Source organism: Barbus barbus (assembly GCF_936440315.1).
Source record: "Barbus barbus genome assembly, chromosome: 2".
Taxonomy (NCBI): Eukaryota; Metazoa; Chordata; class Actinopteri; order Cypriniformes; family Cyprinidae; genus Barbus; species Barbus barbus.
Genome location: NC_136730.1, coordinates 27,036,432 through 27,053,137, shown reverse-complemented (window position 1 = coordinate 27,053,137; position 16,706 = coordinate 27,036,432). Strand labels below are relative to the sequence as shown.

Here is a 16,706-nt window from a genome sequence, read left to right as displayed (position 1 = left end):
TAAGCAGCAAATTAGGAGTATATTGAGGGAAACCTCATAATAGTGAATATGTTCCCGATTCTAAAGTGTTGCCAAAAGAAACACAAAAAAACAGACCTTCTAACAGAAACACTCTCTATTTATTTCTGTTCTATTTTGTTCTTGTTTTCTTTTTATTTATTAAAAAACAACAAAAACAAAAAATGAAAGAGAGTGTGAGTGTGTAACATGTACATGCCATAAGCCAAGGAAGACATCTGATAGAAATCTCTGTGAGGGCATTAGAGTGGAAGGTACATTGTGGCTTGCTGAGAGAGGGAGAGAGAGGGAATGTGACAGGGACAAGTGTTTCTGAATGAGCTTATATAACATTCTTGTGCTGGAATCTTTAGTGGAGCCAATCTACATTTTTCATTATTGTAAGAAGAGGTGTGTTCATTAAAAAATACACTCTGAGAAAGAGAATATATATGACACAGATTAAAAAAGGTGAAGGGATTTCTCTGGATTTGCTGACATTTCAGCAAATCCTCACTTTTCGTTCTTACTTTTCTTCTTCTTAAAGGCATTAAATAGAATCCATTTCTTTTCCAAAGTCAATTATCTGTATGTATGAAATGGAGGAGAGAAGGGCAGATAAAACATACATGCTTAAAGATTGTACTGATCTCAGATGGGTCTGAGTGTGTAAATCAGAGAGTGTACTGTACCTCTATTTTGTTAGCACTGATCAAATGCATTATAATTCTTCATTCTGCTGTTTGAAATAAGTCTCTTATGCTCACCAAGTCTGCATTTAGAAATACACACACACACACACACACACACACACACACATGTGCATTTTTAGATTTTCAAAAAAACACCATTTAGTATGTTTTTTAAGCCTTTTGATTTACGGGGACATAGGCAGTGTCCTCATAAACCACCTTCATATTGTAATACCTCTGTCATACCCATGTCATTATACAAATTTGTGTCCTCATAAACCACATAAACATGCGCACACACACACACACACACACACACACACACACACACACACACACACACACACACACACACACACACACACACACACACACACACACACACATACACACACACACACGTTGGTTTTTGTGGTTTATGGGGACTCTCCATAGGTGTAATGGTTTTTATACTGAACAAACTGTGTGTGCTATTGCCCTACACCAACCCTACACCTAAACTTAGCCCTCACAGGAGACTTTGTGCATTTTTAGATAAAAAAAAAAACACCATTTAGTATGTTTTTTAAGCCTTTTGAATTACGGGGACATAGGCAGTGTCCTCATAAACCACCTTCATATTGTAATACTTCTGTCATAACCATGTCATTATACAAATTTGTGTCCTCATAAACCACATAAACATGCACACACACACACACACACACACACAGTAACATTGTCCTTTCTACTTTAATACATCCTAATAACAATATAAATTATTTCAAATAAATTAAACATTTTACTGTCCTAATAATCCTGAATCTGCAAGTAAGTAAAACTGTAAGAAGCAAAAGAAAATAGTAATAGTTGATGCCTTAATATATTTTCAGAATTTTGTTTCCCTGAAAATTAAATATATGGCTGCAGATCACAAATCTTTACCAAATAAAAAAAATTTAATAAAATAAAAAAAGAAATGAATAAATATGGCAATGTTCAAAACAGGCCAGGCTTCAGCGTCCCTTCATTGTAGTGATATTGTGCTGTCCTCTTGTGTTCATGTTGTCAAATTACAATTGATGTGAAGATTTATTTCTCATTACGAATCCTCATTTTGATTTCTTCAAAAAATAAAGTGATGGATACATGATTAAATATATATTGCCTTCATATATTTGATCATATCTGTATTTGGTCATTTTTTTTAGAAACTTGTCAAAAAAGTACAGTGGAAATGGGGATTTACTGTTTTCCTGGTGGAATCTCTCCTAATAAATTACAGTTATTTGATGTAAGCAAGTAAATAAATAAATAAATAAATAGCCTACTTTTTATTCAGCAAGGACACATTCAACAAACCAAAAGTGACAGTTAAGACATATTGTTTATTCCAATTAAATGTTGTTCTTTTAAACTTTCTGTTCATTAAAGAATTAATTCTGTTCATAAAAAAAAAAAAAAAAAAAAAATGCATCAAGGTTTCCACTAAAATATTAAGCAGCACAAGTGGTTTTGACATTGATGAGAATTTTGGGATAGATAGATAGATACACTGATAATAATAAAATAAAATAAAAATCAGTTCAATTTGAATTTTGAATTTTTGAGCATAAAATCAGGATATTAAAATGATTGCTGAAGGATCATGTGACACTGAAGACTAAAGTAATGGCTGCTGAAAATTCAGCTAAAATAGAAAAAAAAAAGTTACTTTAAATTGTAAGAATATTTGCTTATTTATTGGGATAGATAAAAACAACAAGAACAACAACAAAAAATATATATGTACATAAGTATTCACAGCCTTTGCTCAATTGTTGAAATATATTTGGCACCAATTGCAGCCTCAAATCTTTTTGGGTACGATGCGACAAGCTTTGATCGTCGTCATTTGGCAGTGATCTGCCATTCTTCTCCTTGCCACACCTCTCAAGCTCTGTCAGGTGTTGGAGTGTTGCAGCGATGTTTGTCCTTCTGTAGGTTTCTCCTCTCTCCACATATGAAAATGGAGCTCAACTAGAGTGACCATCATGTTCTTAAGTCCCTTCTCCATCATTTGCTCAGTTTGGCCAGGAGGCCAGCTCTAGGAAGAGTCCTGGACCTGGTTGTTTCAAACTTCTTCCATTACGGGTGACAGAGACTGCATGCTTCTGTGACCCTTCAATGCTGCGATTTTTTTCTGTACCCTTAATCCACCAGATCTGTGCCGCAATACAGTGCTGTTTCAGAGCTCTTGGTTTGTGCTCTGACATGCACTGTGGGACCTAATATAGACGATTTCCAAATCTTGACAGACAGACAGACAGACATACAAACAGACAGACAGACAGACAGACAGACAGACGGAAATACAGAGAGACAGACAGACAGACAGGCAGACATACAAACAGACAGACAGAGAGACAGACAGACAGACAGACAGACAGACAGACAGAGAGACAGACAGACAGAGAGACAGTCATACAAACAGACAGACAGACAGACAGAAATACAGAGAGACAGACAGACAGACAGACAGACAGGCAGACATACAAACAGACAGACAGAGAGACAGACAGACAGACAGACAGACAGACAGACAGAGAGACAGACAGACAGAGAGACAGACGTACAAACAGACAGAGAGACAGACAGACAGAGAGACAGACATACAAACAGACAGACAGACAGACAGAAATACAGAGAGACAGACAGGCAGACATACAAACAGACAGACAGACAGACAGACAGACAGAGAGACAGACATACAAACAGACAGACAGACAGACAGACAGAAATACAGAGAGACAGACAGACAGACAGACAGACAGGCAGACATACAAACAGACAGACAGAGAGACAGACAGACAGACAGACAGACAGAGAGACAGACAGACAGAGAGACAGACATACAAACAGACAGACAGACAGACAGACAGAGAGACAGACAGACAGAGAGACAGACATACAAACAGACAGACAGACAGACAGAAATACAGAGAGACAGACAGGCAGACATACAAACAGACAGACAGACAGACAGACAGACAGACAGACAGACAGACAGACAGACAGAGAGACAGACATACAAACAGACAGACAGACAGACAGACAGAGAGACAGACAGACAGACAGACAGACAGAGAGACAGACAGACAGACAGAGAGACAGACAGACAGACAGACAGACAGACAGAGAGACAGACAGACAGAGAGACAGACATACAAACAGACAGACAGACAGACAGACAGAGAGACAGACAGACAGAGAGACAGACATACAAACAGACAGACAGACAGACAGAAATACAGAGAGACAGACAGGCAGACATACAAACAGACAGACAGAGAGACAGACAGACAGACAGAGAGACAGACAGACAGACAGAGAGACAGACATACAAACAGACAGACAGACAGACAGACAGAGAGACAGACAGACAGAGAGACAGACATACAAACAGACAGACAGACAGACAGAAATACAGAGAGACAGACAGGCAGACATACAAACAGACAGACAGACAGACAGACAGACAGACAGAGAGACAGACATACAAACAGACAGACAGACAGACAGACAGAAATACAGAGAGACAGACAGACAGACAGACAGGCAGACATACAAACAGACAGACAGAGAGACAGACAGACAGACAGACAGAGAGACAGACAGACAGAGAGACAGACATACAAACAGACAGACAGACAGACAGAGAGACAGACAGACAGAGAGACAGACAGACATACAAACAGACAGACAGACAGACAGAAATACAGAGAGACAGACAGGCAGACATACAAACAGACAGACAGAGAGACAGACAGACAGACAGACAGACAGACAGAGAGACAGACAGACAGACAGAGAGACAGACAATCAGTCAATCACTCGATCAGAAGAATGTATTCTGAAGGATTGTGTGACACTAAAGATTGGAGTAAAGCTTTAAATTCAGCTTTGCCATCACAGATATAAATTACAACATTTTAAATATATCAAAATAAACTTTTTTTTTTTTTTTTTTTTACTGTATATCAAATAAATGCAGCCTTGGTGAGCATAAAAGACTTCTTGCTTGTATATTGTATTTCTTTAATATTAATGTTTATAAATTATACTTAACCTAGAATAATATGTGCTGTAAAATGTTGCAAATTATTAGTTAATAATATCCAACACATTAAATAATGTAAATGAATTGAACTTCATTGAAGTATTACCATTTTTGTGGATTAAAAACATTTTTTTTTTTTTTATGACACCTGTTAAACAAATAAATGCAGACTTGGTGAACATAAATGAGTTTTTCCAAAGAAGTACTCTTGAACAATGGTGTAACTAGGGCTTCTGAAGATAGTAATAGGTACTGGGTTATACAAGACAGCATGGGTTATACAAGAAAATGGTGATGATAAATCACATTAGAGTGTGATTTATTTCGATGAATATGTATTTGATGATTTTTCCTCTATTATATTGCATTATCTCTGTGTTCTTCGTAAGAAAGCCATTACATTGTATATACTATGAATGGCCGAGTCTGCAGCCTCAGGAAGTCCCAGCTGGGTGTCTCACAGATGTGTTAGGCTTGACATCACTGTGGAATTTCCGCTAACGTACCGCTATCTGTGTGATCTGTTTGTCTGTGCGATAAACAACAGACATTGTGAACTTTACCTCAAGGCACCCTCTGCCCATACAACATCGGTTTAATGAGACACACGTCACACACACACTGTTCAGCAGAAGACATTTTGTCATTAAACTTTGTTTTTCTACAATGTATTTTATATTAAGGACACAAACTATTTTATGGAAGTTTATTATTCAGATACAAAATTGGCAGTTTCAAAACAGAAAACAAAAATAATATTTTAAACAATAGCAACAATAGAAAAAAGGCACATATTTTTGTCCCTCTTAACACACACAAGAACCACATACTGAAATGTTTTGTCTGACTGCCCAACACTGACATCTACTGGACCTTCCCAACAAATCTCAGACCCTTTTGTTTGTTAAGAAAAATGTTCATTCAACACACTACACACTTTAAACTGGCCATAATGTCGATAACCGCTATTTCAAAGCATACATAATTGCAGGAAATATGATAACAATAATGAACAATCACATAGGCTATCAAGTGAAGGCCATTTTAGATACGGTTCCAGTTTTTCTTCAACTTTCTGTACAGTGTTGTACTTGAGAAACATGATGGATCATTTCCATCATGAGAAGATGTGCAGTCTATCTGATTTTTATTTACTGTAATAGTCTTTGCCCAGTAGTTACATACTCTAGTGACTAAACATCTAATTCTACAACTAGAATAACACATAAGAATTGTAAGAAATTTCTCTAAAATGATGTAAGAAAAAGACGAATACAGACTAATTAAATTATATGGTGGGGAGAAAAAAGAAACATTCAAGAGCAGCACTGTTTGTCTTAAAGGACAATGCCTTTGTGAACAAGACTGTGATTTATGTTGTTCTTTAACATTTTCCTGCTCTCCTAAGTTTTCTTTCTTTATCCCTTCAAGACAAGAAAACAGGAAAAAGGTTTCAATCCGTTCCTTCACTTAAAAGATAAGGGAACAGGAAGTGCGTTTCCTTGTGCTCACACAGACAGGAAGCTGACATTTCAGTGACAGAGCTGCTCATGTTAAACAAGATGGGAGAAGAGTGCTTGGCGTGTAATTCCCTACAGGAAAGGGAGAAGGTGGCTTCCACATATTGTGCCCGTGGTTAATGGGGAAACAGGGTAGAGTTTGTGCACAGAGGTAAATATTTAAGGTATAAAGATGGTTTACAATTTTTTTTTCAATGAAAGGAGATCCTCTTGTCTATTTAGTCTTGAATGAAAGACAAACAATATTGTCAAGACACTGGCTGGCCTGCTACATATTTTGGTTTTAACTATCATCAAAATGTTTAACAAGTTAAATATATAGCCACACTTATGATTCACTTGGTAATACAGTTATTCAGACCGCGTCTCACATTTCATCAGGCATACAACTCACTGCATGTTTCCTGAGACGTCTGCAATTGCCTGCAATTGGTGGACCTTTGAGATTTGGGCTTTACTCATAACAATCGATGTGCTGATGATTCCTGTCAAATAAACTTGGAGTAGCCTTTAATTCTTTCAAAGTACAGTTATCACCACTTCCTTTGTTGCTCCCATGGCAATACAGTAGTTTTCCTGATGAGAAGAGTCTGCTGAACAATGCTGGCTCTGCAATTACATGGACTATGAATCCAAAAAACACTTGTATACATAGAAACAAAAATCATAAACTGGCACACTGAGGATTTTTATAGGAATACAAGATGCAAAAAACCAATGTAAAAAATATTAAGGACAACACAATCTCATTGCTACTTGTAACTATTAAGTTTGGTTGCAAATTCGTATTATTTGCATAATCTCAGTTTTATGTTACTAGTTAAGTTTAGGGGTGGGTAACATTTTCATATTTTCATACGAATCTAATCATACAAATTCATATGAATTCACTACCAAGTTGCCAAAACGTAAAATTATGTTTTCCCATGAGATTGGGTTGAGTAATACAATACAGGCAAAAAGAAAAATCCTTCACAAAATGAACACAGATTTTTTTTATGTTAAAATGAAATCAGATTTACTGTAAGGATAAACCAGAGAGTTTGTCCAACCAGTGTCCAATGCTCTTTTATACAAAACCCACCTGGACAAAACCAGTCTAAAAAACCAAGCCAAATTCTTCTACTAACTTACACTTTTTCTATGAAAATTACAAATACAGTAGTGCTCATCATAATGTCAAAACAATGCATGAAGCAAACAAGTATTGGCACTTGTTTATCTCTCTCTTAAAGGGACCGTTACAAAAAGTCCCATGAAGAGAAGACAGCAGTCTCATGCTGATGTGTCCTCCTAGGATGATGGCTACCTGATAACCCTGACCTTCAGTAGGATCAGTCGGAGCTATCAGAGTCCGATCCGTCTACTCCATAGAGCTGAGCCAGGGTCCTGAAACGAGGTCCCCACTCATGCAAGAAGTCGTAGTCCAGATTGGACCCACTGGAGGATGAGTCCAAAGAGCTGAGGGAACCGGCCAGAGATTCAGATCCCTCATAGCCATAGATGTGTAAAGTATCGTAGGGAATCCCATCACGGTCATGGTCGGCTTCATCCTTCTTCACCTCGATCATCATGGCCATGTCACCCTTACAAGCAGAGGGTTTCTTCACCACGGCGTACAGCGAAGGCCCCGTGCCGGGCCGAAAGCTGCTGTCGTGACAAGCAGAGGACAGGATGGAGACGTCATAACCGTTTGTATCCATTTCTCCACCGCCCTCCTCGTCATATCTCACTAGCTGCTCATGGATCTCGCCAGAAGACTTGATAACCAAAACTTCCTTCTGATAGCGTCTCCGCAACACAATGAGGATGACGATGACTAAGAAGATAAAATAAATACACAATATCAACTTTCTTTCTTTCTTTCTTTCTTTCTTTCTTTCTTTCTTTCTTTCTTTCTTTCTTTCTTTCTTTCTTTCTTTCTTCAATCATTTTAACATCTTCCTGGTTTATTTCTGTAATGTAAACTCATAAATTTTGATTGACAACACAAGTTTCAAACAGCATTCGTTTCTTCTATAAATAAACAAACAAACGAATTGAACATAAGGTGGTGTTGAAAAGGAAGTCTCTTATTTTCACAGGGGTCTGTGAACTTCAGAATACTTCAACACTTCTCGTCTGTCTGATTGTGTGACTGCATATGAGTGGCTTGTCTTAATTGTCCTCACTCTTGCCTTGTTTCTCACATCTAGAATTGCAAGCACAAACGTCTGCTTTTCAAAAGGTGTAGAGATGCATGCAAAATGTCATCTCACACTTTCAGGAAAAATAGGTAGTCTGTCACTGAGGTGGTACCTTTTTAAATTTTACTTTTAGTATGTACTTTTAGCATGTTAGGTGAAGTAATAATTCACTTTAAAGTACTAATATGCACCCTAAAGTGGTAAATAAAACAAAAATATGTACTGGGTACTGCCCCAGTGACAGATTTTGCATCTTTTTTTATCATCATATACAGTATACTAACTAACAATGACAATGAAAATATGGAGCTAAGCGACTCAACAAGACCACTTAAAGGATCTTAAGATGGTGAATAAAATATACAGAGTCTCCACTTGGGAAATTATGGAGAAAAGCCTTTCCTCAAAGAAAGGATTTAAAATGTTCACATGTATCATTAATTTAACCATGCTCTTGTCAGGTCATGAATCCTGCATAATCTGTTTTGCTGGGCTTGATTAAATTATGTGTTTGCTTCTTTTTTAAATGTGTTTCTTTTTTATTTCATAAAAAAGTAAAATTCTAAGGAAGGAGTCTTTGGCCTTGCATGGATATCTTTGTAATAGAAAGAAGAAAAACAAGTGAGATGAGAGATGCGTGTAAATGTACCCAGGATGGTGATGATGCAGAGAAGAATGGCTAAGAGGGCGCTGACGCTCATTCCGGTCCGGGCGTAGGCCTTACAGTACTCCACCTGTCGATTTGTCTGGCATGTGCACACTTTAATCGGGAGGAGGTCAGTTTTCTTCTGTTCTGGTGTCCCTCCGTCAGTGATTTCGATTTCTAGCACATGTTCCACTGAGTGCTCTATACTGAAATCGCCTTGCTTCAGCTTAATGCTCGCAGTGTTATCTACAACAAATGTTGATAATTGAAGAGATGCAGTCATTAATTTCGCTCTTATTCAGGGGAAATGACTAACTGTGCATGCCACAGGTGCAAGCTAACAATTTTCATCAGCAGTGCTATTGTTGTCATTGGACTCTGCTTTTGTTTTCTGTTGATGCTTGGAGGGAAATGTTGCTGACATTCTTGTGACAACTCAATGCAACCAGGCCTAAGAATATCACATTTCACACAATAGTAGGAAGAGTAAATCTTCACTTTGACATTCGTGTGGCCTAAATTGAAATTCTCATCTAGTACATTTTGAGGAAATTCAGTTGCAATTGTATAAAGCAACATTCTGTTGTCGCTTGAATACATAGATAAAATAAATGTAATTATTTTACAGATTACACTTATGAGTTACAACAGGTTTGATGATTTTGTTGTTGTTGTTTTTGTTTTTGAAAGGGCTCAGAAAGGCTGCATTTATATATCAAGAATAAATGAACTGTTTTCCATTTTAATAGATACTAAAATGTAAGTTATTCTTGTGATGGCAAAGCTGGATTTTTTATGTGTCACATGATCCCTCTGAAGTCATTTTTAGTAAGCTTATATATGATTTTTATTAAAAAGAAGAAGAAAAAAAAAAGCCCAAGACATTTCTTTTCATTCCAGTCAGTGCACCTTAACAAACTACTTTGCTTTCCTGTTTCTGCCAGTTTAAAATTGTAAACCATCATATTAGTTCATTGTACATCTGTGAGGAAATAAACCACAGTTTTCTACAAATGTTCCTCAGTCTGGCACATTTAGAACATGGTGTGTCAGATCATAGATTCATTGTGCATGGCTGCTGCTTTTAGAAAGCTTGTACCTAATGCATTTTACAGTATTTTGGTGGAATTCGTCCTATTCCTTTTATGCCTGATTACTCTAGGAATAAGCAGCAGTTAGTTTGCTTTGGAGTAGACAGAGAACTAAGGATAAAGCATCTATATTAATATCATTCATGAAATTGTACCTGTGCTGAAACTAGATCTTTTAAATTGAACAACTTTACAAACATTATCCTGCATCTATAATGGTAGAGAACCACTCTGTTGACCAACTGTAGTGAATATGAATGAACTCACTTCTATTATCATGAAGGGTAAAGTTCAAGCCCTTTGCCAGAGTGAAACGGATCCTGCCTGAATTTTCATCTTTGTCGTAGGCACCAACAGTCCCAATGATCTGCAAGAGGGTAATAAATGAAGGATTATAAAAAAATACATATCTAAAGGAAAATCATTCTAAATTTGTTCATGTGAAATGTATTCAAGCAACTCCTTACTGTTCCAGGTTTATCACTCTCACAGACATACACATGGCTCTTGTTAGTTAGTTCTGGTGCGTTGTCATTAATGTCAAGAACCTTCAGATTAACCAGCGCATAGGACTTCAGACCTGAGGATTCAGAGATAACCCCCCCCCACACACACACACAAATTTACTAATGATCTTGATGATAATAATGATGATCATACTAATGATGATGATGCTTATTATATTTAATTTTGTCAATCCTACTACTATTAAAAAATATTTGTCTGTGAATATTGCTGTTACTTGGCTGGGGTTAAAGATGTTTTGCTACAAACTTTTGCTACAATATTAATTTCTAATTACTCTTGCAAATACACATAATTAGCACAGCAAAACAAAGCAGTTCCCAAAAGTCACATTCTGTTGAATTTGTTGAACCAAATCTCTGATTAACAGATAATTTAGCCAGAGCTAATTCAGTGAGCTTGTGATCCATCCAGAATATAAATAAGACTGAAATCACAACTAAAATCATCACATATTTTGGAAACACAAATACTAAAGGTTTAGACACACTTAGGTGAATTAATGGTCCTCATGGTGGTAAATAGATTTTTATTTAAAAACGTATATTAAATTTATTTATTACAAATATAAATTAATAGTGCTTAATATGAATATAAAAACACTACTTATAATTCACAATTCACTACAAAATAATTCACAAAATTCACATTCGTAAAGTTCACACATCTGTTTTTATCTTACAGTTTTTAAAACTTCAGTATTTTTGTAAAATGTAGGGAAAATGAAGGTGTGTCCAGACATTTGACTGGTAGTGTAAATTGTTAAGCTGTGGAAGCTTGCTTGTATCTTACCATTTGGCACATCCTCCTGTGCTGTAACCTGGAATGTGTAGGAGGACTTGTCCTCTCTGTCTAGTTGCCTCTTTAAGGATAGATGTCCTTGTACAGTATCCACAGCTACAGGAGAGTTTGGGTCTTCAATAGAGTACCTAGTGATCAAATGTCAACATTAGATGAAACCATTTTGATCTGTTTACACTAAAAACACAGCAAAACAGAAGGCATTCTTTTTTTTTTTGATGAATAAAAATCTCCTTTTATACCGTATTTTGTAACCGTTTTTATCTGGATCCTTTGCTGAAACAGCTCCAATGATTGGAGTCTTGAACGGGCCCTCGTAGATGCTGAACTTGTATTCAGTTTGGTTGAAAACAGGTGGTTCATCAACATCAATTACAGTGATGAAAACTTGGGCTCTCGTCTGCAGGTTGGGTCCTTGGTTATCTGGTGATTTAGACACTGTGTGCTCTAACACGTTTACACTAAACTTGTGCATCTTCTCCGTTTCATAGTCGAGAGGCTGTGAGTGATTAGGGAAAACAATTAGCAAAACAATAATTCTAAAGAGCTAAGAGATAAAATGTCAACTTTAATTTATGTCAGTGAAAGCATTGCTTAGTCTTAAAAATTCAAGTTGTCTTGAAGCTTGTTTAGTAGTGCAGCTTGAAATGCTTACCACTTTGAGGCTAATAATTCCATCTTTCTCATGACTTAGTTTAATGCCAAACAGTCCATCAAATTTATCTTGTATAATAAAAGAAGGAACTTTGTTTTGTATCTCGTCTTTGTCCTCCACTCCTAATATGCCAATTTTATGTCCAGGTTTGCTGTCTTCTGTTACATTAAAATGGTATTCTCCTAAGGAGAAAAAAGTTTTTCTGTTGACAAAGATTTGAAAAATAGTCTAGTCTAGCATGCAGTGTGTCTATGCAAAATTTAGTTACAGCTTTTACAGTCAACTTACCTTTTTTGAAGGCGGCAATGTTGTCATTTACATCATTAATGTTGATAGTTACAACAGTAGTAGCAGAATTCCCAGTATTAATAACGTCTGGCATGTCTTTGGCTTGTATAGCAATTAGATACTGATTCTGTGTCTCTCGGTCAAGGCTGCTTGTCATTGTTCTGATTTCACCTAAAGACAAATCAGACAAAGACATTCATAAAGTTACAAAATGTTTCCGTTTTTCAAATAAATGCTGCTGAACATTCTTGCTTTTGAATTTTCTATTAATCAAAGAATACTGAAAAAAAAATTATCATACTTTCCACTAAATTATTAAGCAGCACAACTGTTATTATACAAATTTTTTGAGCATCAAATCAGGATGTTAAAATGATTGCTGAAGGATCATGTGACACTGAAGACTAAAGTAATGGCTGCTTAAAATTCAGCTAAAACAGAAAATAGTTACTTTAAATTATAAGAATATTTGCTTATTTATTGGGATAGATAGATAGATAGATAGATAGATAGATAGATAGATAGATAGATAGATAGATAGATAGATAGATAGATAGATAGATAGAGAACCTTTATGATCCCAACGTTTCTAATTGCAAACCTTTATTGTTGATGTTGAAGAGATCTGTCCCATTCAGTAGTTTGTACCCAATCATTCCGTTTTGAGTGGTGGGATCATCGGCATCAGTTGCTTTTACTGTCATTACTATAGATCCTAGAATGATAATGTGTGCAAAAATTTAAGCATAACATTAAATAATGTTTTACAAACAAACAAAATCCACATTTCATAAATCCATTAAGGTGTACTACACAATAGTTCTTCAGTCCTACTTGTAAAGCTGTCCACACATGGACATCATGGCCACCCTGTTACCTTCATTAGAAGATTCACTGATGGATCCAGGGAGGTCAGGTGGAAACACAGGGCTATTGTCATTAATATCCATGACCACTATTATAAATGTATCATCCTTGTCAAGCTTTTGTTTGGTTTTAAAGTTGATGAGTGAAGCTGTCAGATTGTAGACACTTTTCTTCTCCCGGTCCAACTTCATATTGACAACGATATCCCCATTGTCATTTACAGTAAAAATGTCATTAGCACCTTCTCCTAAGAGAATATATCTTGCAGAGGCATCGAAAAATGTATTATCTAGCTAAAAAGAGAAAGGAACGGGGAAGAAGTATAGAAATAAAAGCAAGCATTAGAACAAGCATTACAATAATCCAAAGATTTTGTTCATTATATCTAAATTTACATAGTGATTCCTCAGAGGACTCTACTTGAAGTATTAGAGTTTACTTTAAGCATTATATTCAAAGTAGCACTATATACATACTTTCATTAAATTTATTATTGTTTAGACCCTTTACCTTTCCAATTTTTTCAGGTGGGTTTTTTGGAGGCATTTCCTCATTCACATAAAGTTTATCCCATTTCCAGGCTCTCTTATGCCTTTGAAGCACTCTGCTTGGCGTTTTCAGAGTTTGGTGGACATCAGCTCCCATGCTGAGGGTACATAAAATGACCAGGACACCTGCCCAAAAGCCAGGCTCAGTCATCTGCCTGTAGGCAGACCGTTTCATCATCTGTACACCATGTGAATGGAACAAACAAACCAAAAAATATATACATTAATTCATGCCTTTCAAGATGGTTTCTTCAGCCTCACAGATCTCAGTATGTTTAATGTTGGAAGGAAAGAAAGAAAAAGAAAGAAAGAAAGAAGGAAAGAAGGAAAGAAAGAAAGAAAGAAAAAGAAAGAAAGAAAGAAGGAAAGAAAGAAAGAAAGAAAGAAAGAAAGAAAGAAAGAAAGAAAGAAAGAAAGAAAGAAAGAAAGAAAGTCAATCGTCATCTCTGACTTTGAAATCCCTTCATTAAATTGTCTGTCTCATTAGGGTTTCTCCTGTGGCACAAACTTTTGACTGTATTCTTCTGGATGATGGGAAACAGCACACTCGAACTGTGTGACACTGTTAAAGCCCACTTCTGCATTCCCATCCAAGATAACACGCTTAAGCTTGATGGGCCATTCTTATGTTAGACTCATTTAGATAATATTAAGATGAGGTGGATTGTGCTTATTAAGTGTTCCCACATTGCTAAATCTTTGTTATAGGGCTATAGTCTTCCACACAAAATGATTACTTTCACATAAGCTATAAAAGAATGAATTGAGAAATGTATGGGCAGCACATAAGATACTATGTTAGCTTTGGTTTGAGCTCATTACTACTCTGATGTTCCTGTTTATTCATGCCTGTTTTTTCTTCTTCCTTTTGTTTTCTCCAATCAGGTTAAGGGCTTTCCACATAACATTGCCACGTCCCATCACATTTGTATATCACTTTTTTTTTTTTTTGCTGGGTAAGTACTAACTAAATGTTTTGTTGTAAATGTATATATTATATGTCCCAGTACACTACTTTTATTGGACAAACAGTGTTGATATTTGATGTAACAGCACCACCACACCTGGCTGTGTTTGTTCCTCTAAATTCCAACTCTTGAATCTGCTTGGCCTCTTTTTTGTTTTTGATGCAAACTACCCATATTATATTTGAATTGCTGGTTACTAAATATTAACTTCTTGATAATTCAGTCAGCAACTCTGCTTATGTTATATTGGATAATTAAAAATAAGTCATTTTAATTCTTTAATTCCATTTCCTCTCTCTTTTATCCTTTCTATTATATATATTATATATTATATCTATTATATATAGCACATTGACACTGAAGAGTGTTCAATACAAATTGTTTTCAACATTTTACATTATTGAAAAGCACACCATTTCCACAGCAATTGTTGTTTCAACCAGCCATTTGAAAGGCTTTGCGTGTATGTGTGTGTCTATGTGTGGGCTTCAGATTAAAATAGGTTTAATCGTGGAGCAGCTTCCAGCAATCTGCAGTCTGCCTACTCTCTCCTCTAGGAAATTCAGCCTGACATACATCAAGTCTCCCCTCCTTTCTATCACATATCTTCAGTGTCACAAGTTCCAGCAACATGTTAAATGTGCCACTGTCTGAAATACATGCACTGCACCTGTTCTCACCTGTGACTCATCTTGTACACCTCTCTTCATTTAGATTCTATATGTGTCGAATAATGTCAAGCTCACGGCTGGCATGTTTTATATTATTTATAGCCTGAACTGTGATGTTTTACATAACCTTTAATAATTAACAGCACCAACTTTCATTCTTCATATGATGCACACTGATTTCTGCATCTCTCTCAACATTATTACTACAGTGGCATATGGGATGAGACATTAAGAATAACCTGTAACTGCTGTGCTGTTTCAAGAAAAAAAAGCAGGACAGATGGTGCACAGATTTATAATAGTTTCTTTGTTCATAAGTAAAATGTTACATCCACATAAGTTCAGCGTCTTCCCATGGGTAATCAGTGTTCCTTTGGAATTTCCTTCCTATTAGTCCAGGAAGCATCATTCAAATCAAACTTTCAAGTTTTTTGGTGAGAAATGTTACAATACACATTAAAATTGAATTAAAACCAAATAGAACATACACAATATATATTATACAGATATACAAAATATGTAAATATTTCAACTGAACTTCATAGCCTCAACTTAAAAAAAGAAAAGAAAATATATACACACACACACACACACACGTGTACACACATACATAAATATATATGACAAACATTTAAAAAAAAAAAAAATCATCACATACCAGAGTTTTGGTCCCTTCAACAGTCTTCCTCGATACGAAAATCCCTTCAGTATATGAGATGTATTATATCCTCCTCAGTCTCAGGTCAGTGGTGTCTGTTTCCAGCTGTATGTGAACCTGTCTGAGCTCCCACACAGCTGCTCACTGGACAATCAGGCCACTCCAGTGGCAAAAGTGATCAGCCCAGCCCAGCCCAGCAGTTCCTCTGGCTGCTTCCTGTTATTGTCCCTGCCTCTTCAGTCCAGCTCCAAACCCTCTCTGGAAAATCAGATAAGATTCACAGCCCCCTGACTACCAGTAGCTCTGAGAGGCAAGCGGAGCATTACACCGCTGAACGAGAGAGAGAGAGAGCGAAAGAGACGGGGAGCGTTTGCGACTGGGAGAGAGACTGAGGGGGCTGGAGGTGGGAGATCATTGAGTTCCAGCTCGCTCCCTTAAAGAGGACAGGAAAGCAAAAGTGATTTATTATTCAAAGCTGTAGAATAAAGAGCACGATAAACAGGTTAACGGAGTTA

At 36.5% G+C, this 16,706-nt stretch overlaps 1 protein-coding gene across 1 annotated transcript; it reads right to left on the bottom strand.

Moving 5' to 3' along the window:
* Positions 1–5,465: 5,465 nt before the first annotated feature.
* Positions 5,466–16,358, bottom strand: LOC306883973 (cadherin-5-like). Its single transcript, XM_079439534.1, has 12 exons — positions 16,192–16,358; positions 13,857–14,072; positions 13,357–13,639; positions 13,081–13,194; positions 12,480–12,650; positions 12,192–12,373; positions 11,779–12,035; positions 11,528–11,664; positions 10,678–10,790; positions 10,478–10,577; positions 9,123–9,365; positions 5,466–8,106 (listed from the first exon to the last, which is right to left on the bottom strand). Exons 2-12 carry the CDS (start codon positions 14,070–14,072, stop codon positions 7,622–7,624), a joined length of 2,301 nt encoding a protein of 766 aa, XP_079295660.1. The 5' UTR covers positions 16,192–16,358; the 3' UTR covers positions 5,466–7,621.
* Between the last annotated feature and the right edge of the window lie 348 nt (positions 16,359–16,706).